This window comes from Triturus cristatus, chromosome 3_1 (genome assembly GCF_964204655.1).
Source record: "Triturus cristatus chromosome 3_1, aTriCri1.1, whole genome shotgun sequence".
NCBI lineage: Eukaryota > Metazoa > Chordata > Amphibia > Caudata > Salamandridae > Triturus > Triturus cristatus.
This window is the reverse complement of record NC_140583.1, coordinates 347,732,310-347,754,911: the sequence shown is the minus strand read 5'-3', so window position 1 is coordinate 347,754,911 and position 22,602 is coordinate 347,732,310. Positions and strand designations below refer to the sequence as shown.

The window sequence follows — 22,602 nt, the reverse complement described above, 5'->3', positions numbered from 1 at the left end:
TTATCCCCGATGCTATCCAGCATGATTCAAGTTTTTGTTTTTTGTTTTTAAAAAGCCTCATTTTGTCGGTGAGCCCACCACATACGTACACAGAGGAGAGTAGGACTGTAGGTGAAACGAACACACAGGAAGGAAGACAGGTAAAATGGGCGCAACGCAGGGAGGGTGGGTGGGTGGGAGGTGGGCGTAAGCAACATAGAGAAGACTAAGACTGTATGTGAAACGAACACACACGAAGGAAGGAAAATGAAAGGCGCGTCAGTTATTGAAGCTAAATGCGGTAATAGCCAAAAATAGGCACTTAAACCTCTGTAGGGATGAGAACAGAACCCATTCCCTCCTAATAAGCTGGCAACAAAAGCTGAAATACCTCATCCCATTAAGCAGCGATCTCGACTGCCAATACAGAGTACTTCCTGGTGCCGTGTCTGAACAATGCTGCTATAAAAAAGCACTAAACATTCGTCGTGAACAACGCGGGATCGGTCGTCTTTTATAATCATCTCTTGTTTGGAGCACACGATTGCAGCTGAAGGTGTCACTAAAGTATGAAAAAAAGTTCATACCTCCACCCCTGTTGTGGTCTTTCAAGTTGAGAATATTCAACAAGCGTGTCGACTGAAAGCGCGCGGCCACGACACAAAAAGCATTCGAATTTCTCATTTAGTGGTCTTTATTTTGCCAGCGACATGTGGTCCTTGAAGATGTAGAAAACACGGGAAGCTGAGTAAAGATCAGGGCACGCTCATTAGCATCTGGCCAAAATTGGAGTGGTGGAGATGTATAGTAATGCAAGTTTGTCGGTTTCAAAGCTGCCGGTGGAAAGCTTTCTATTTTACAAGCAACAGGGGACCTAGAAGCAACGTGAAGGAAGACGGGGAAAATGGACGCAACGCGGGGAGGTGGGCATAAGCAACAGAGGAGAGTAGGACTGTAGGTGAAACAAACTCACACGAAGGAAGACCGGGAAAACGAAAGGCGTGTCAGCCATTGTTGAAGCTAAGCGCTGTAATAGCAAAAAAAAAGTGCTTAGCGGCTAATTAAGAGACACTGTCTCCCGCCGCAAGTAAAAGATCCAATCCTGGTGGGCGGGGCCAAAAGCAGACAGGGTGGCAACCAGGAGGGATTAAAATGCCTCCGGTGCAATCATGACACTGTGTTTTGCATAACCCACGATGCAAAATAACACGCACTAATGGAAATTGCAGGTGGAGCAGAGACACGACTTCTGGAAACGTATTGATTCCAAGAAGCCCTTGCATGGCGAGAGCAGCGCATGCATGTTGCTAACGCCAGGTGAGACCTAAAGAGTATTGAGTGTTCCTGCATGTGTGTGTGTGTGTATGTCCCTATCAGTGTTGTCTGAGGCCCACATGACAGACCTGGAAGAGACAAGCTGGCAGCTACTCTCATGCTTCAATTCAGTAGGCCGCGTGCCCCACCAGTGTGCCTCGCTGTCTGACACCATTGAAGTCTATTTTTAAATAAAAACTGTTTGCAAGTAGTAGGGGGTGGGGGAAAGAGTTCTGGGTTGGGGGAAGCAGTTCGATTTCAAAGCTTTTTTGCGTGTGAGAGACTGTTTACATGCATGTTCGAAAGTGTGCAGGGTTGGGTGTTTGCTTTCCATTCCTGCTGACAAGAAGTGGATCTGCGCACCTGCTGCAGAGATTGCTGTCAGCCTATTGGTTTGAATCATGATAGGATAGCTTCTGCCTTCAATTTGTCCTACTTTGATGAAAGCCTTACAGTTCAGATTGATTTTAGTAAAATGTATTCCTCATTACAGCACTGAGAAACCATAAGACCATCACAAAATGCACTATTCTAAAAATGAGTGAGTAGGGTTTTAATATGCCATGGTGTTCACATACTCTGCATAATGTAGATTATTGCAACCAAGAAAAATATTTTCTATAGAAGAGAAACCTGAATCTATAAAATGCAAATAAATAATAGCTGATATCTTTCAGTCTAATATCTATCTATCCATCTATCTATCTATATTTTTAAACACACATTTATATATAAAAAATCCATCAATACACAGATGTTTGTTACATTTACACTTAATGCTGGTAAGTAACTTGCCGGCCTCAGGTAGATGAAAGGCTGAAACTTCAATTCTGCCACATTCAGAGATCTCCGAATAGGGTTATTCCGCATGGGCTGCTTCATTTCAGCAACCTAATGATGTCGAGGGCACAGTCTAAGGGCCGGAGGAGTGGATGCGAGGCATGAAGGCTACTCAGTACCAGTGTCCAGTGGGGCAGGAAAGAGAACTGGCTGACTGTGAGAGAAGCTCATTTTGCTAAATTTGGCTAAAAACACACAAGATTAGTGTTGTTAGGTAACTAGGAGCAGAATGTGGGTCTCCTGGTGACAAGTTTACCATCATCCATCCGACTACATCCACACTGCAATGTTCTTTATCGTTTTTAAAAATAAAAAAAAGAAGTATACTGGCATTTTACTATCATATCATGCGTTTTATCAGGTCTGGAAACAAATGAAAATGTGGCAATTTCCTCCACTTCTTTATCTTATGGTATTTCTCAGAAGAACAACAATGTGCGTTTTTATACAATTCCATCGGTGTACTCTGATGCTCATATCTCTGTCTGGTATCTTATATGCCATTATACCATCAAAACTCTCCTCTCTCCCACCGTAACTCCTTCTGTGTCTTTATGTCAATGTTGATCCTGTCTTGTTAAGTCTGAGAGGTGTCCATTATCCTATGGTAAATTGTCTCTTGTGTACTTTCCCATCTGTCTCAGGCGCAGGGATGTGGAATTCCTATAGCCCGACCCGGGGCATATTGTTTGCGTCATCGCTGCGAGGACGACATTTAACAATTTCAGCCTTTTTTTGCTGTCGTTAGGAGCGTGGTGATCCTTCAGGCAAGTCGTTTATTTTACAGCAACATTTTACCCAAATTTGCTAACAAATGCTATTGTTTTTGAAAGGGTACCATACAAACATCTTCTAGCACTTCAAAACGATAAATAGCAACTTCACATAGGATCGAATTTTTAAAGACGCTGAAAGATGCCTCAGGTTGTGCGGTGGCTAGAGAAATCCGTACAGTATTGTTAGGTTTATTACCCACTCCTGCTCTCAAATATCCTTTCTGATTATGCCAGGGCTCTTTCAATAGTAGGGTTGGAATACTAGCAATTACCTACTGTTGCCACGTTTACGCAGATCTGCATACTGGGGCTGAAGGTAATGAATGGTAAGCAACAGTTGCAGATTTGTGGCAAACCCTTGCCTCTCTGGGCTTCCCACTGCCTCGCAGTCTCACACAAATTAAAGATCCTAAGCTATGTGCCTAGGACCTTGAGTGCAGCAGCTTCGGAGGTCTTGGTTTACCACATGACGTCGAGCAGGTTCGTGAAAAAAGTTACATTTAAGGTACTTAAATGTACAGAGCTAAAAGATGTCTGCAAACTACAGCTGTGGTGTGTTAAATGACGAGTCATAACTAAGGACTGCAGCGTCCACTCTGGTAATGCGTGGCACCATTCCCATTGATACAAAGTGGCAAAGGCACTTACATGAGTTAATTGATCTGCTAAGTCATGAGCTAGGGAAGAAAACAATTATAGAAAGCTCACAATGTTCAATCTAACATTTAAATATAAACCACAACATCCAAAATTATAAATCACCAAATCTTTACTTCATTTGGACAATTCAATTACAATTTTTAATACAGTGTTGGACTCAAGGTTGCTCCAGAGGGAACGTGCAATAGGTGCAAGTGCTGAGAAGTGAGTATAGGAGGAAAAGAATAATAGAGCATAGTTGTAAAAGGTATTCTTTGGATTCACAGAGGTGAACGGTTTATAATTCACCGTCACTAACAAAACCTGGTCACGTGCACAATTTGCAGCAATTCATGTTACATGATTATTTAGAGACAATTCAATTGTCTGGCACGAGGAAAAATGGCGTGTCCCAGGTAGGAGGGGGGGCGTCGACGTTTCGACCCGACTAAGGGGCCTGGAGGGAGATTTGAACCTCGCCCATGCGGGTCTTCATCAGGACCAGAAGGGCAACCTGAGTGACTCCTAGACGCGAGAGGGTGCCTAGGGAATTTAAAAAAAAAACAAAAGTGGTGATCAGGATGTTGGGCAGAGTTAAGATGAGTTATTTAAAAGGGGGGGGCCTGAAGGCCGCTTACCTGAGATATCAGGGGCCCGTTATAGTTAGGGGCATGCGAGGTAAAAATTCCAGACGTCCCTCGTGATTTAGAGGTGGGTTGTCTGCAGAAATGTATATATATAATGTCACTTAGCAATACGTCTCATTTCAAAACTCAGATAGTCAGGTAGGGAGGAACCATAATTACCTGGGTTCTTCTCTCAACGGGGTATGAACCTCTTTAGTTGATCAGGTTCAGGAATGAACTGTCAGTGAACAAGAGAAAGCATTAGCTTTTCAAACCCTGACATGCAAGGTGACCGACTAGAAGAGTTAGCAGGATTCACGTAAAAGAATTGAGCCATTTACCGAACGCCGAATGAATCGGTGTGTAGAAACCTCTCAACGCGCAGGTAACTGACTCCGCGCTGGACCTCGAGGACGTCGGTTACCGGAGCAACCGGCAACGTGATATTTAGATGCACGAGGGAAAGGGTAAAAAGACTATGTTGCGGTTGGGAAGCAACGGCTGGGGGCTCCGTGGATAGTACCACAGCTGTGCATCAAGGTAACCTAAGGAATAGTGTGTTGACTCAATGTATAATTAAATTCAGCGTGTCAAGTACACCACGTATAATTACAATTAAAATAATCTTTATACAATGGACATTTGTAACAGTAAACAAAACACGTATATCACATGACAATACATACTAAAGACTTTTCAAGGACAAAGTACATTAATAACAAAAACGACTTTTTGAAAACAATACATCCAGTTACATAGTGTCATTTCTAGGAGAAAACGTAAGTGTGTATACATGCAGTCATACTAGTAACTCCAATAATAATATGTGGATATGCAGGGGTGGGAAGGCCTGGGTTCATTCAGTGAGAGGGAAGATGAATTATCTATTGTTGATAATGGCCACTTGTTTGGTAATCTCCTCAAATGAGTTCAAACCTTTAGCAATTGTGTCCAGAGAATGTATCCACCTACATTCACGTTTGTTGAGGATAGCAGCGAAATCACCGCCTCTGGGATTGGGCTTGACTTTTTCAATAATCCACCACCTCAGACTGTCCGCATTGTGTTCAGCGTTCAAGAAATGTTCTACCAAGGGGGCCCCAGGTGTCTTGCAACGGATACGGCTGCAATGTTGCAGAATCCGGCATTTCACCCTCTGGATTGTCTGTCCCACATACAGCAACTCACACGGGCACACAATCGCATAGATCACTCCTGATGTGTTGCAGTTGCTGTGCTCATTTAGTACATATGTGTGATTATCATGAGTGAATTCTTGAATGTTGCTAGTCAGAAGACCGGCTTTACATGAGCCACATTTGTAGTGTCCCCTTACTAACGGAAAACCCCATAGGGTGGTTTGTGTGGGGGTCTTGGAGAAGGGTAACCGGGATTTCACCAGATGATCCCTTATGTTCTTACCTTTCTTGAAGGCATGAAGTGGGGTTGGTATACTGCCTAGTTCATCAGACACCAGGTGCCAGTGCTGATTAATGACCTTTTTAATGATGGTACTTTTTGTGTTAAATGTGGTTACACATACCAGCCTTTCTTCTTTAGGATTTGCATTTGTCTTGGGGTCAGAAGCAATTCTCTGTGGTTATGCCAACCTGAGCTAGGCAGTATACCAACCCCACTTCATGCCTTCAAGAAAGGTAAGAACATAAGGGATCATCTGGTGAAATCCCTGTTACCCTTCTCCAAGACCCCCACACAAACCACCCTATGGGGTTTTCCGTTAGTAAGGGGACACTACAAATGTGGCTCATGTAAAGCCTGTCTTCTGACTAGCAACATTCAAGAATTCACTCATGATAATCACACATATGTCCTAAATGAGCACAGCAACTGCAACACATCAGGAGTGATCTATGCGATTGTGTGCCCGTGTGAGTTGCTGTATGTGGGACAGACAATCCAGAGGGTGAAATGCCGGATTCTGCAACATTGCAGCCGTATCCGTTGCAAGACACCTGGGGCCCCCTTGGTAGAACATTTCTTGAACGCTGAACACAATGCGGACAGTCTGAGGTGGTGGATTATTGAAAAAGTCAAGCCCAATCCCAGAGGCGGTGATTTCGCTGCTATCCTCAACAAACGTGAATGTAGGTGGATACATTCTCTGGACACAATTGCTAAAGGTTTGAACTCATTTGAGGAGATTACCAAACAAGTGGCCATTATCAACAATAGATAATTCATCTTCCCTCTCACTGAATGAACCCAGGCCTTCCCACCCCTGCATATCCACATATTATTATTGGAGTTACTAGTATGACTGCATGTATACACACTTACGTTTTCTCCTAGAAATGACACTATGTAACTGGATGTATTGTTTTCAAAAAGTCGTTTTTGTTATTAATGTACTTTGTCCATGAAAAGTCTTTTGTATGTATTGTTATGTGATATACGTGTTTTGTTTACTGTTACAAATGTCCATTGTATAAAGATTATTTTAATTGTAATTATACGTGGTGTACTTGACACGCTGAATTTAATTATACATTGAGTCAACACACTATTCCTTAGGTTACCTTGATGCACAGCTGTGGTACTATCCACGGAGCCCCCAGCCGTTGCTTCCCAACCGCAACATAGTCTTTTTACCCTTTCCCCCGTGCATCTAAATATCACGTTGCCGGTTGCTCCGGTAACAGACGTCCTCGAGGTCCAGCGCGGAGTCAGTTACCTGCGCGTTGAGAGGTTTCTACACACCGATTCATTCGGCGTTCGGTAAATGGCTCAATTCTTTTACGTGAATCCTGCTAACTCTTCTAGTCGGTCACCTTGCATGTCAGGGTTTGAAAAGCTAATGCTTTCTCTTGTTCACTGACAGTTCATTCCTGAACCTGATCAACTAAAGAGGTTCATACCCCGTTGAGAGAAGAACCCAGGTAATTATGGTTCCTCCCTACCTGACTATCTGAGTTTTGAAATGAGACGTATTGCTAAGTGACATTATATATATAAATTTCTGCAGACAACCCACCTCTAAATCACGAGGGACGTCTGGAATTGTTACCTCGCATGCCCCTAACTATAACGGGCCCCTGATATCTCAGGTAAGCGGCCTTCAGGCCCCCCCCTTTTAAATAACTCATCTTAACTCTGCCCAACATCCTGATCACCCCTTTTGTTTTTTTTTTAATTCCCTAGGCACCCTCTCGCGTCTAGGAGTCACTCAGGTTGCCCTTCTGGTCCTGATGAAGACCCGCATGGGCGAGGTTCAAATCTCCCTCCAGGCCCCTTAGTCGGGTCGAAACGTCGACGCCCCCCCTCCTACCTGGGACACGCCATTTTTCCTCGTGCCAGACAATTGAATTGTCTCTAAATAATGATGTAACATGAATTGCTGCAAATTGTGCACGTGACCAGGTTTTGTTAGTGACGGTGAATTATAAACCGTTCACCTCTGTGAATCCAAAGAATACCTTTTACAACTATGCTCTATTATTCTTTTCCTCCTATACTCACTTCTCAGCACTTGCACCTATTGCACGTTCCCTCTGGAGCAACCTTGAGTCCAACACTGTATTAAAAATTGTAATTGAATTGTCCAAATGAAGTAAAGATTTGGTGATTTATAATTTTGGATGTTGTGGTTTATATTTAAATGTTAGATTGAACATTGTGTGCTTTCTATAATTGTTTTCTTCCCTAGCTCATGACTTAGCAGATCAATTAACTCATGTAAGTGCCTTTGCCACTTTGTATGAATCATTAATTTAGGACCATTGTCTTTTGTACCAAGATTTTACCCAGGTCCTTAATTTACTGGGTTACCCCATTTTCGTAATGGCTACCATTCCCATTGAGTCTGTATTGTACTCAGATATAAGGAAAATGCCTGTCAACCTCTATACATCAAATATAAATAAATGATATACAAGTCCAGCAGTGGCCACATTTACATGTTAAGTAAACTGCATGGTCTGCGAGAAAACCTAAAGCCACTGCAGTCTCTGCACTGACCTATGAAACCCACTGTTCCAATTAATAACATTGCACCACGAACGTTCAACTTTGGAGAAGTCCTGCAAAAGGCAGGGCACACGGCCCGTGTGTGTAAAGGCGCTCTTTGAAAAATATGGGATTTTTTCCCAGACTTCCTCCTACCCCAAACACCCACACCCCCTTCCCCAGGGGTAGGTAGTTTGTGCTCTCCTCATATTACACACCTATGCCTGCTGGCCCCTAGAGAGACACAGTAACATGAATGGGTGGAACACCCCTACCCATTCATCATACACACACGCACAAACAAACAGGTGTGGGGCGAAGATGCAACACATTTTAATCTCTTCCATGTAAAAGGAAGCTCGACAGCGGGTCAAACAGATGATAATGCAAAAAAGTGCAACACATTTTTCTAATGCAATTATCAAAATATGCCAGCCATGGTAGATCGAAGCACATTTGACGTAGGTGTGTGTTTTGTGAAGCTTGTCACCAACTAGTTATGAAAATATCGCACATCGGGCATTTAAAAAAAAAAAAAGATTAACTATGTACTTCGGAGTAAAAGAAGGGCAATGGAGCATGGTAGTGCAAACTGTTTTTATATTAACGCAGAGGTTTTTGGAGGCAAGGACACAAGGGTCAATTGCCCAGGTAACACCGGTATAAAATAAAATAGTGAAAAATCAGCAACCGCCGGTATCCCCTCGCTGCTCCCCCAGTAATTATTTAAAAAAACACATAATCAGCAAAACAAAATAGACATTTTCAAGTTATCTTATCGGAACTAAAAGGAGGCCGAATTACATGGAAAAGTGGGCCGCAGAATGCACATGATGCAGCAAATCAAATAAAACATTCTTACAAAGCTGCCTGCAAGCTATTTTTGGTTCTCAGACTGTGGACATTACAGCTTAGATCATGGAACCTTTCATAAGGTTTGAAATCAAAACAGAAGGGTGGCCTACAAATCAAACATGTTACCCTGTCGTCCAAAATTCTTTATTTCGGTTTAACAAACCATAAATGAAGCAACCACACGAATCATGTGTGTCATTTTAGATTGAAAGAGCATTCCGGAAAGCACCCTGTAGTCTTGCCTTTTACAAACAAGTCTTAACCTTTTTGGGTCATGTGCTACCCTAATAGACCTTTGTGTGCCATGCCATGCCATTTCAATTCTAAAGTGCAGACGGTTCAAAATGTGCTCTCCCTACAAGAATACGCGACATCCCTAAATGCTTATATCGCGCAGCCTACCAAAGATTATTCTCTGGATTGAATACTTATCCCTTTAGAGAAGTCTGTGCAACCACTTGTTAAGAAGAGTGCATGCCTCTAAGTGATTAATTCAGTGGGTAAAGTCACAATACAGGTTTATTAATTCATTCATTTATATTAGTCTTTCAAAAATTGCACGCCTCCACGGAATTCAGTTCGCAGTTTCACAATGCAGGTTCATTCATTCATCATTTCACTCGTTCATAGAGCTCATGCATGTAGGTGAGTAGGTTTGCAGGGTTACACAATATATCATTAATTTAACTCTAAGAATGTTTACCTCAGGAGGTTATTCAGTTTGCAAAGTTAAGTAATACAGGTTTATTCATTCATGCATTCATTTCACTATTCCATTTGTTTGCCGCCCGTTCTTGTACATAGGTTCCGTAAACTACCTTTTTCTCGGGTCAACGTTGGATTTCACATCCAGCACAGAAATAGCTGGCAAGAAGTGAGCGGCAGGGACACTGCACACATGTGGCACACTGAGAAAACGGCAAATTAACAAATATCGTAGGGTAACGGAGGATGTAAAGGTTAGAATTTAACAAAAATTGCCATCTAACAATAAGCAATAGTTAAACCTTTTAACATTTCTCGTTTTATAACGACGTGGAAAAAAAAAAACGAACGATTATTCGAAGATTTTAAGTGTGTGTGTGTGTGTGTGTGCGAGCATGCCAGTGGGGGATAATGTACTGCATGGCTAAACACTTCTAAGGTCCCTACAGCGAGATGGGTTGGCTATGTCAATGCTTGTTTTTTTACCGCTAAGAAACAATATTCACAACAATTATTCCCCATTTTTCTACATTCCATTTTTTTCCACACTGGCATAATAGGTTCATCATCTTGTACAAGTCACGTTTGTGCATAAAGTGATTATGAAAAGTGTTGTTTTCAATCAATCAATCATGTAATTTGTAAAGCGCACTACATACCCGTAAGGGTTTCAAGGCGCTGGGGGTGAAGGGGGGGTGGGGGGGGATGCTGCTGCTACTGGTCGAAGTGCCAGGGATGTCGGTGATTTTCCGGTGAAAGAAGGTGGCGAGGGAGTCGCACATGGCTTGCGATGGTGGGATGTCATTGGCACTGGAGCTGGGGTAGGAGAGTTCCTTCACGATGGTGAAGAGCTCCTTGCTGTTGTGTGCGTTGTGGTCAAGTCGGTGTGTGAAGGAGGTCCTTTTGGCGGTCCTGATGAGGTGGTGGTGGTGGTTGCGGATGGTGTCTATGTGGGCAGCGCAGCTGTCTGGCGTCTTGTCGCTGTGCCATATGTTCTCCAATTTCCGGCAGGTGCGTTTTGAGTCGAGGTGTTCCGGGGTGAACCAGCTGACTCTTTTGCTGGTGTCTGTTGGTGGGTTTTTTTCAGCGGGCTACGGTGTTGGCGCAGTCGTTTATCCAGCGTTCGAGAGTGAGTGCACCCTCATCTGGGTTGGTCGGAGGGTTGAGTGCAAGGCTTGTCTGCAGTTGTTCTTCAGTGACTTTGCCCCAGCAGCGGCGGGGGGGTCTGTGGGGTGCGGTGGTGTCTTTCGGAAGGAGAAGTGGATGCAGTGGTGGACTGTCCAGGTGAGTTCGGAGGCATGGCTGAAGGTGATGTGGGGCTTGAGGAGAAGATGGCATCAAGTGTGTGATCGGCGATGTGGGTCGGCGTCGTGACTAGCTGTTTCAGTCCGAGGTTGGCGTGGTTGTCGATCAGGTTGGAGGAGTTGTTGTCCTCGTCGTCGTTGTTGTTCTCCAGGTGATAGTTCAGGTCTCCAAGGAGGATGTAGTCGGTGGAGGTCAGCGCGTGTTGGCTGATGAGGTCAGCGATGGAGTCGCAGAATTGAGGCCGGGGTCCTGGCGGTCTGTAGACGAGGGTGCCTCTTAGGGTGGTCTTGGGGTCCGTGTGGATCTGGAAGTGCATGTGTTCGGCAGTGCTGAGGGTGTCGTTGGTGTTTGTTAAGACCCTGATGGTGTTTTTGTGGATGATGGCGATTCCTCCTCCGGCCCTGTTGGTGCGGTCTCTGCGGGTGATCTTGTACCCGTCTGGGATGGCTATGGCGATGTCTGGCGAGGAGGCTTCATTCATCCAGGTCTCGGTCAGTGAGGCGAAGTACGGTGATGCGGTGTCGAGTAGGTCCCAGAGTTCGACAGCGTGTTTGAGTGCGGAACGGGTGTTGATCAGGATGCATCTAAGCTGGTTAGACTTTGTGTTTTAATCAGCTGTTAAGAAGCAGCCATTCCTCGTATACAAATGTGTATGCATATATGCATCAGAAATATTAAAAGAGCAACAAACTAAAGGATGACAAATGTGTCAAACGGAATAGAAATAGATAGACAGAGATGCGAAAAAAAGAATTCTGTCTCAAGTTTGCAGGTGCGTAGGGTAAAATGAAGTAAAAGTTTATCAAATGTTTCTGGCTAGTTTTGCACAGTATAGTCCAAATCCTAAAGGACAACAACAATTCTACTCGTCAAAGGATACTTAAGGAGGCCTTTCTAATATAGGCAATGGAGGAAGAGATTGTACTAGACTTAGGAAGGTGGGGATAAGTAAAAGAGTCACTAGTCATAGATTGTATGAAGGCAGCCAAGAGTTCCTCCGTCATTCTGCTAGTCTTCTTATTTATTGCCTTCTCTTCTCCTACGACTTCCCCCACCGTTTTCTTTTCTATCTTCTCATCAAAGCTTCCTGTCCCTTCTACTGGCAGCCCTGCACCTCTCTGCGAGTGCATCCCTGGGTTAGTACCGCTGGTTCTGCCACCTGAGAACCTGGATTGACATTAGATTAAATTAGAGAGGTGGGAAGAGAGAAAGGGGGAGGTGAGGGCCTGGTCGGACCTGTCCTCAGGTGGACGATCATTTAGTGAAAACGGTGGTACTTTAAGTGACCTGAGATGTTTCTCGCTCTCTTTCAAAGGACGTTCCCCTGGTGCGCTCTTAAGTTACTTGAGCCTGCAGACTAGCATTTCCTTCCACTTGCCACCACGGTTCATCCAACAAGACCGCTCTCCAATCCCACCGTTTCCCTGCACTAGCCTTCTGCAGTGCAGAGAAAAGAAGTGGGGGCGATAGAACGTAGATGGAGGAGGCGGTCATAAAAAGTTATGGATAAGGAAAATAACAATAAAGAGTTAAAACCTGCCACTTGTTTAACAGCAATTCCATGGCGTCCTCCCATCTACTGTCACCTGGAGATGCATGCACCAACCTGCTGCAATAGCTATGAAGCAAGAAAATGTCAGGCCCATCCGTGACACCTGCCTAGATAAGGAGTGAAGAGTCTCAGGGAAAAGAAGCGAATCCTCCCACCAAGCTACGCCAAAACTGCTGCTCAAGTCCTCTGACGAGGATTAGCTCTGAAGATATTAGCTCTTTCGAATAAAGAAAATGCAACCAGTCCTCACAGAAAGCAATTTGAGAACTCCCATTCAAACCCTCACAGTGTCCCATTTGGATGTTGGCAATGGCCTCACTCCCGGCTTCCCAGATTTCACAAGGAATCCCCTCTTTAAGGAAAACCCTATATGCAGCTACATGCCTCATCAAGGGCCTTAAGAATTAGGACCATATCACCACCCTGTCCTTTTGAAGACCACTATGGGCCATCGTACTATTGAACTGTGTACAGCGTTCTGCTGTCTTTGAACACTATACAAATTCCACATACATACAGGCTGGTCGTCGGAAGTATTTAGACTAGTGATCAAGTTATTGCTTAGATTACAAATATTGTTAGGATCAAAATCACCAGAATCCAACACACATCACATATGCTCACACTCAGTACCTTATAAAAAAAAAAAAGTGGTTGTAAAATGCACCCATGATGATAACACATAATCAGAGTTTCACTGAATTCATACTCTCTGCAGCTCAATATCATTACATGCCATGGCCCAGACACCTTCATATGGTCATACACAGAAATTAAGTTAGGCATAACCCTTACACACCTTTGGGCAAAGCATAGCAAAAATGGATACATACATGGCAACACCATGCTAGATCAACAGCACATCTTGCACCACAGTAAAGAAAATGCAGAATCACTCTTAGTAATACAGCATAAATACAACCACCACCACAGAAAACATTGCTTCATATCCACCAGCAAGATAATGCAGACAATCACATTTTGCAGAACCTCTAAGAAATATATTATACAAATACTTACTGTAATAGTCCTTCAGCTGGGCCGCCCTTCAGAACATCAGAAATGACTATGGATGTCTCTCCGCTTTGAAAGTGGGGGTTATCTCTCCCTCCTGATATTGCAATGCCAAATCCAAAACCAGGAGCCTATGCCAAAATAAGATGGTAATTGTTAAAAGAATGCTGACCTTGAAGAAAATACCAATGAGATCAGTAGTGTATAAAAGGGTTAGCGCAAACCAAGAGCATCCTTCTCACATCAAACAATACTTTCATGTGTGCTTTGTTTTAGAGCTCAGTTTCCCTAGGTTACAAATTCGCTTAGTTTTTAGGTTTGCAATTATCTATACACTCATCCTTTCATGAGAATTTTTTAATTCACTAATTATATAAAAACCTTTAGCAAATCTGGCCCCCTCGACAAGCCTTACAACATCTATATACAACCTGAAAGTTTTCTTCATAATAAGATGCTATTTAAAATGTTCCCAAATCACGTATTTAAACAGAAAGCAATGGATAAATTATGCATTGCTATTGCTGATTCAGTTTTGAGGTCACTTGTTTCTTTGGGTCCTGCTAGAAATAGCACCAACCCAAATATAATATTTGTGCATCAGGGACTTTGACGGAAAATGCTTACCTCCTCTTGGTCTAATTTTTACAACTCTAGTACAGATAGGTTATGGTACCCCGTTCTACCATGAGCTGGTAGACAAGTTTCTTTGTGAAAGGGTATCACAAAAATAAATGAATGGATATTATTTGTATATCCTTTCATACCAAACACGTAAGTGATATGATACATAAATGACCATTTCAATCATAAATCCCATGGAATACAAGATGAATTGGCATTTTCATTGACATTAATTTTGAGAAGGTACGTCTGGAATTTTGTTAAAATGGTTGCATAGTGTTCACTGTTGGCCCTCCATGAGCATTAGGCTGTCCTGTTTTAGGTTTAAACCTATAATAACCGATAAAACCCCATTAAAAGGAAATAGCCCTCACCAGTCTAAGCATATAAACACCGAAAAAACACATGCTCAACCACAAACTAAATCTAAGCTATCAGTATTCTGCTAGAGTTCTATTGTTTAGGGATGTCACTAAAATATTGTTTCTTCTTCCTTTTGCTTTTTTCAGTTTTGTGGTCTTTGGTCTAAAGATGCAGGATTTGGAAGCATGTTGTAGGTCTGGTTTAATTATTTTATAAAGTATAGAGAATCAGGAAATATCAAAATCAGATTTGATTTTTTGGCTAAGTTTGATTTTTTCACCGATAGGTAAAATGGCTCGTTTCATAAGAATCTTTACCTATTTACCCACAGAGAACGGGTAAAACACTTGATACATCAGCCCCCTTTTCTAGTAAGTCAGTAGTAGGTGAATTGACAAACACTAGAAAACACAAGATAGAAGAGACCAGGGAATTAACTTTCTCTGACTCCCTTACCGATATTTAGTCTCACACGACGGAAAAACAATAAATAACACAAATAACTGTACTGGACGCTAACCGTGGGAAAATCAACAGATGTCTTAATACTGCCCTCACATACTTAGTAGTGTCATGCTTCATCATTGGGCCGCATCAGACATCCAGGTGCAGACCAACACCTTGGATGGAGCGCAGTTTTTTTTAAAAGATGAAGAGAAGTGGTGAGAGTAGAGTATAATAAAGAAGACAGACAAAATGAAACACAAAAGTGTAACTCAAATCCAAAAAGGAAAACAAATCTTCTCCTGAAAGAAGGGACCAAGAGAGGTGCAGATATAGATATAAAACTGTCTCGAGGTTAACCCACAAATTTTATTGTCAACCTCTGGCAGGATTAAAACCAACAATATGGGGTATTTAGGGAAGGTAACGACCCTTCAATCCCCACTGCAAAAACCAACCTGTTTCTGCCAGCTTTTTATGTGCCCAACCGGATCACTCTAGCATTCATCAGGGTGTTGGTCCCTATTCAATGGTCTGTACCGCTAATCGGGTATTCTTTACCTTTTTACTTCATAATTGGGGTGTTGCCCCAGCGTCACTCTATCTTGGGATTTCCAAGAGGATATACATTTCTACAACAAGAAAAAACAAGAGGGAAAACACATCGTGATCTCCAGTCTCATAGTTCTTTTCATTATCCTTAATTCTTATTGAGTTTCCCATGCGTATATTTAACTGATTAATATTGATCATTGCAGCCTATTCTTTCAACACAACCCTCAAACCCGTGCAAGTGGACATCGCCCCCCACGTGGAACCCTCAACCAATGGTGTAAGTGCCAAGAGATTCTTGACCAAGGACCTACAAGTGTATTTACAGTGCTTATACGTTAAAAACGGCAACTCGCTCAACCATAAATCTCTCTAGAACCCCAGAGAGAAAACATCAGATGTTTCATATCAATCTATGGTGTGATTGTACCAATCTCCCAACAGAATAAATGTACTTACAAGAGTCTACGAGTACTATTCTGAACCCGGGACTGCGGGGGAAGGTGCTCTTGTCGTCACACTCTAGATAAAAAACGGGACACTAGCATCAATGCAGCCATACTATCGAGAAAGTTATCCCAGTCAGTTGTCTTCACCTCGCACAAACGCGCCATTATTTGGCTACAACTATTGTGAATTAAGCTTTCACCCAACTCATATCGTCCGCTCCTCTTTGTAAAACAAAGCTCGAATTTCCCACGATTGTAGTGCTGGGGGAAAAAAAAAAGCTATTGGACTACCAAGCCTCCAAAGTATTTTTACCGCCACAGCGAACGGTAGACACTTACTACTCCAAAGAGACACTGTCTCCGGTCTCCCCTCGTACGTCCTCAGACGATACGGGTCTCACTAGTAAAGCCTATATTTAAGGAATCGGCATCCGTGTCAAGCCAAATCACTGTCAGCTCCGCTCGCGTCCTGCCCAGAATGCTCTCTGTTCCATAATCATTGAAATAGGCCCTCACTGTGACCTGTGTATTCAATACAGCTAGCATGGCGGCCATTATTAAGTTCCTCTGAATAAACGGACAGTGCCTCAGTTAATTACAAAGGCGGTCTTATTGTGCTCGAGCTAGTATGTTTTATCAGCTCGGAAGTGAAAACTATTTGTGTGCAAGACGAATTATTTCGCATACATAATATCCCAGGGGGTTGTTCCAAAAGACAGGGAAATCTACTCCCTCTCACGTCTGCCACAGAATAGGTACCCATCTTAGTATATCGCGTGTCTATCTCTTTCAAATTCATTGTTTCATGATTCCATATAATTGGAACCAGGGGATTCCATCATTTAATCCCACAGTATTGCTTTTCAATCGTTCCACCCATCTTTGTTCTCTCATTAAGAGGAAACTCGAGATAACGCTTATATTTGGTGGAATAAATGGTTTATCCACTACTACCCATCTGAGGTCCTTCTCATTATGTTTGTTTTCTAGGAAGTGGGCAGTGAGTCTTGTATTAGTCTTGCCGCAGCGTAAGGTGCTCATGTGCTCCAAGATGCGAGTTTTTACTTTTCGAGTTGTCATGCCCACGTATAGCATTTCACAGGGGCATTTCAGTAAATAAATCACATTTTCTGTGTTACATGTAGTGTGTTGTCTTAATTCCCAGGGACTGTTTAAACCGATGTCAATACTTTTCCCATTCATTGAGGCAGGACAAGCTCTACAATAGCCACATGCATAATGCCCAACTACTGGTGGTAAAAATTGGTGGCGGTTGTGCAAACTGACAGCATCCCTCTCTGGCCTAGGGCGCGTGTTCACAATCATGTCCTTGATACTCGCACTCTTCTTAAAAGAGAACAAGGGGGCAGGTTGGTTCAACCCATTTGAATTCAAAATTTTCCATTTCTTCTGAATGATTTTCTTTAGATGGTTAGATGTTGTGTTATATGTAGTTACACATATACTCCTTTCCATTGTCTCTCTTGTATTGGTTTCCAATAGGACATCCCTGTTGCAGTTCCTAGCTCTTTTTTGAGCTCTCTTGATTACAATCTCAGGGTAATCTCTATTCCTGAGTTTCACACTGAGATTCTCTGCTTCCTTTTTGTAATCCGCCACATGGGAGCAGTTTCTGCGGAGACGCAGAAACTGCCCGTAGGGTAGATTTTCCCTCAGGGACCGAGGGTGGAAGCTAAGAAATGATAATAGATTGTTCCTATCAGTTTCTTTATGGAACACACTGCTGGTCAAAGTACCTCCCTCTGCTTTGATATTCAAATCGAGAAAGGGAAGAGTATCATTCGTAATCATTCCAGTGAAGAAGAGAAACAGATTCTTTTGATTGAGCCAGGTGAGAAAGGTTTCAGCCGAAACTCTATTTCCCCTCCAAATGATAAGGACATCATCTATATATCTGTGCCACTCCCTTATATGGTTCTGAAAGGGATTGATAGATTGGAAAATTACTTCTTCCTCAAACTTAGAGACGTAGAGGCAAGCCAGACTGGGGGCGCAAGAGTTCCCCATGGATGTACCATGGGTTTGTAAATAGAATTTATCTTCGAATTTGAAGAAGTTCTTAGTCAGCGCCAATTCCAAGAGGCAAAGTATGAATGCCCTTGGCGTCTGGAATTCCCAGTCTTCTGCAAAAAGGATATTTTCAATCACCCTCAGGGTCTCTCGTTGGAGAATGTTTGTATATAGAGATTCTATGTTCAGCCCAATTAGCAGGTCTCTGTTTCTATCGAATTCCAAATTCTTGATGAGATTTAGTACCTCTCGAGTATCCTTCAGATACGCAGGCATCTTTTGTACAATAGGACGAAGATAAAATTCGCAAAATTTGGATAAAGGTTCCAAGATTGAATTCACACCAGAAACGATAGGACGCCCCGGTGGAGGTCGTGCAGGTTTATGTACCTTAGGTAAGGTATAAAAATAAGGTACAGTAGGATACTGATTACACAAAAATAGTGCCTCCTTTTGGCTAATCCAATCATTAGCCAATGCTTCCTCTATTAGCGAGGAGATTTGAATCCTTAACTCTTCTGTGGGATCCCTATCTAAGATAGTGTAATTCCTTCTGTCATTCAACAAAAGAAGACATTGAGCATTCTAAGTGTCTAGATCTTGGATTACTATCGCACCACCCTTGTCGGCTGGTTTTATAACCACTGACCCATCGTCCCTGAGTTCTTTAAGGGCCTTGTTCTCCAACGTGGATAGATTAAAGAATGGTTTATTTACTCTTGTTGTAGTTAAGAGATCTACCTCTCTAAGTACTGCCTGTTCAAAAACTCCCACTTCTGGAGGTAACTGATTAAGGGTAGGAACGAATGTCGACTTATTCCTAAAGCCTGTGTCGTCCCCCTGATCGGAATCTTCTTTTCCTTCGAAAAATACTCGTAGACGTATATTCCGAAAAAACCCGGCTAGTTTACACTGGAGTTTAAATTTGTCGGGTTGATTGGTAGGGACGAATCCTAGACCTCTTGATAGCACCCTCTCTTGTATAGGTGTCAGAGTCTTGTTGCTTAAATTCATAACTAGGCTTGGTCCCTGCTGGTACTCGGTTCCCCTTCTCGGGCCATGCTGCGAGTTATCCTCTGGTTCATGTCTTCCCATTGTACTCTCTGTGTTCTCTGTGATCTCTGTCTCCCCCTGCCTCTCCCCCTGCCTCTCTCTAAAAAAGGTGGATATTCTTTAGGGAAGAATTGGGGTGAGCCCATCGGTGGGTACAACGGAGGCCAACCAAAACCCATTTGTGGTCCTTGTTGGTAAGGTCGCATGAATCCCCTCGACCAGCCTCTCTACCCCTGTATCTGGGTCTGTAGTCACTGTCACTGCTCTCACTTCCTGAGCTAGAGTGATCTAAATTCTGACGAGTCGGCTTCTTCTGTGTGCCTGTATTTTCTTTATTTTTCACATACTCATCATTGATATATGGGTAAACTTTCTCCCTAGAAAATTTCTTCAGATCTTTTTGTAGTTTTTGTACCTTGGAATTGACCAAGTAGTCTTTATATTTGTTCACTACCTTATTCGTCTCTTCCAATTTCTTTTTAAACACAGAGATTTGAATTTGTGTTCTCAAATTATCCTCACTTGCTTGGATTTGGATCAAAAGCTCAGAGATTTTTTTGGCTGTATCTATAATAAGGATAAGCCAATCTCTGGAGCATCTCCACACAATCAATGACCAATTTTTTCTGAACGTCGCATCTTCCAAGAAAATTAAAGGTTCATTGACTACTAGGAGACCACCAGGCGCTGCATTGGCTCTCAAATACTCAGTGAGTATAGCTCCATGTAAGATGGTCTTAACCTGTGTCCTTTTTAACTCTGTTAGTGAGTCCAACCCTCCACCTGTGTGAGTGCCTGTGTAAGTGTGGTATCCCCTAACAGGGAAGGGCATGCTAAAATTCTGGCTGCGGCCTCATCTCCATAGGGGAGGCCTTGTTCCTCCATTTAGGACTCTCTGGGGTTCTAGAGAGATTTATGGTTGAGCGATTTGCCGTTTTTAACGTATAAGCACTGTAAATACACCTGTAGGTTCTTGATCAAGAATCTCTTGGCACTTACACCATTGGTTGAGGGTTCCACGTGGGGGGAGATGTCCACTTGCATGGGTTTGAGGGTTGTGTTGAAAGAATAGGATGCAATGATAAATATTAATCACTTAAATAGACGCATGGGAAACTCAATAAGAATTAAGGATAATGAAAAGAACTATGAGACTGGAGATCACGATGTGTTTTCCCTCTTGTTTTTTCTTGTTGTAGAAATGTATATCCTCTTGGAAATCCCAAGATAGAGTGACGCTGGGGCAACACCCCAATTATGAAGTAAAAAGGTAAAGAATACCCGATTAGCGGTACAGACCATTGAATAGGGACCAACACCCTGATGAATGCCAGAGTGATCCGGATGGGCACATAAAAAGCTGGCAGAAACAGGTTGGTTTTTGCAGTGGGGATTGAAGCGTCGTTACCTTCCCTAAATACCCCATATTGTTGGTTTTAATCCTGCCAGAGGTTGACAATAATAAAATTTGTGGGTTAACCTCGAGACAGTTTTATATCTATATCTGCACCTCTCTTGGTCCCTTCTTTCAGGAGAAGATTTGTTTTCCTTTTTGGATTTGAGTTACACTTTTGTGTTTCATTTTGTCTGTCTTCTTTATTATACTCTACTCTCACCACTTCTCTTCATCTTTTAAAAAAAACTGCACTCCATCCAAGGTGTTGGTCTGCACCTGGATGTATGATGCGGCCCAATGATGAAGCATGACACTACTAAGTGTGTGAGGGCAGTATTAAGACATTTGTTGATTTTCCCACGGTTAGCGTCGAGTACAGTTATTTGTGTTATTTATTGTTTCTCTGTCGTGTGAGACTGAATTGACAAACACCCCAGGCTTCAAACATGTAACGCAAGGTGTAGTGACAGGTATATGTGAAAAGAATGCTGTCATCAAGCATCTGGGATAGTGGTGAACACACGACACCAGACTTTTGGAAAACAAGGAACGTAGTGTCACTTGGAATGCTGCTGTAAAAAGTTCTTAACACGTTCAACAAAGATTGGAGTGATATTGTTTGTATTTGAAGTGATTCGGTTATGTTTATAAAAAAGTAGTTTGATAGGCTTTCAAAATCGATACCTGATCAGAACCGCTTCCCTGTAAGACATCCTTGCCACTTGTTAGATGGTATGCAGAAAGCATCTTTACAATCTTCAGAGTTAACCCTTTCGCTGTGGCGGAAATTCCGCCGCTGCGCTGGGGGGTGTGGGGGGGCAGTGCGGTGGCGCGGTGCTCATGACGGAACCGCTCCGTCATGAGCCGCGGTTGAGCTGTGCTCATGACGGAGTGGTTCCGTCATGACTCCGCCCACTGCGCTAATCGCCCGCACAGGCGGGGAATTAGCGCCACGTGGGCGGCGCGGCCGCCAACGGCCGCAGCATGACAGAACCCCTCCGTCATGAGCACACGGCGACCGTGGCTCATGACGGAGCGGTTCCGTCATGAGTGGGGAAGGGGTTAATGATGAATGCTATTGACTTTTTTAGTCCACTCTGGTGCACCGTTTTATTATGCGCGGGAACTAAAACACAAATATTTCTAATTTTGTGCTTTGTGTAGCATCATAACTGTGTCACTTATCTCGTGCTTCTCAGCACTAGAGGCCAAGAATGATATATTATCCATGTGGCAACCATTTACAGACAGAAACACATGACTGCTGTAGTGGGCATAATAAAAAACTAGAGTCTGAAAACACCCTTGCCTACCAAGTATTCAACATAATTGTTGTAGATGTGAAACATCTCTTTGAGAGAAGGCTGGGCAAAACTTTGTGACTCTGGCACTGCAACATGTTCCATGTTAGAGTGCTTGCCATTTGGTAAGCAAAGAAATGTTGAGGAGAAATTTAGGTATTTTTATTTTACAATGTATGAGAAATGGCTTGCAATGATGCATAGAAATGTCCCTTCCCCAACCATGGCATTTGCAGTTAATGAAACCTCACTGTGGTACTCTGCGGAACTTCTAGATCGCTTAGGTAATGGGGAGTTTTTTAAGGAGTTTCAATAGTGCTGCTTCTTTTTTGACTGCTTCAATAACTCTGAGGACATATGTGCCCAGTTCAACCCATATGTTGCAGAACCAGTCCCAGAGAATCACAATCTTCAGGTGCACCAGTATTGGCATGGAAAGGTATGTCAGTGGACACAGTTAACAAATTGTGTACTGGCTTTTTTTGGCATTGCCAGTCTCAAGTGCCAATGTTGAGAGGGCCTTTTTATAGATAAAAGTTTAGATGGTAAGGAAAGAGCGTGCACACATGACCAAAGGTTAACTGAAGAAGTATTGTATGGTGTAGTACAATAAGTTTGATTTGTAAAATTGTATTTGGACCTCATATACACTGTACGTACACTGTTTTGTCTACCAGGCACAATCAGTGCAGAAAGCAAGCAATAATAAAAGCAACTTTTCCAAATACACCGGAAAAACACTGTTGCTTTTAATTGCGTGACAATGTGTAACCACTGTGTTTAAGGTACTGAAATCACTTGAAAACACTGAAAAAAACCCC

At 42.8% G+C, this 22,602-nt stretch overlaps 1 protein-coding gene across 14 annotated transcripts in view; it reads right to left on the bottom strand.

Annotated features, from left to right (window-relative positions):
* TJP1 (tight junction protein 1) overlaps positions 1–22,602 on the bottom strand; it is a 1,155,396-nt gene that overhangs the window by 425,942 nt on the left and 706,852 nt on the right. For all 14 annotated transcript variants that reach the window (XM_085644067.1, XM_085644073.1, XM_085644075.1 and 11 more), the window contains one exon: positions 13,575–13,699. In XM_085644067.1, coding sequence (XP_085500193.1) covers positions 13,575–13,699 — 125 coding nt within the window. The remainder of the gene's footprint in view (positions 1–13,574; positions 13,700–22,602) is intronic.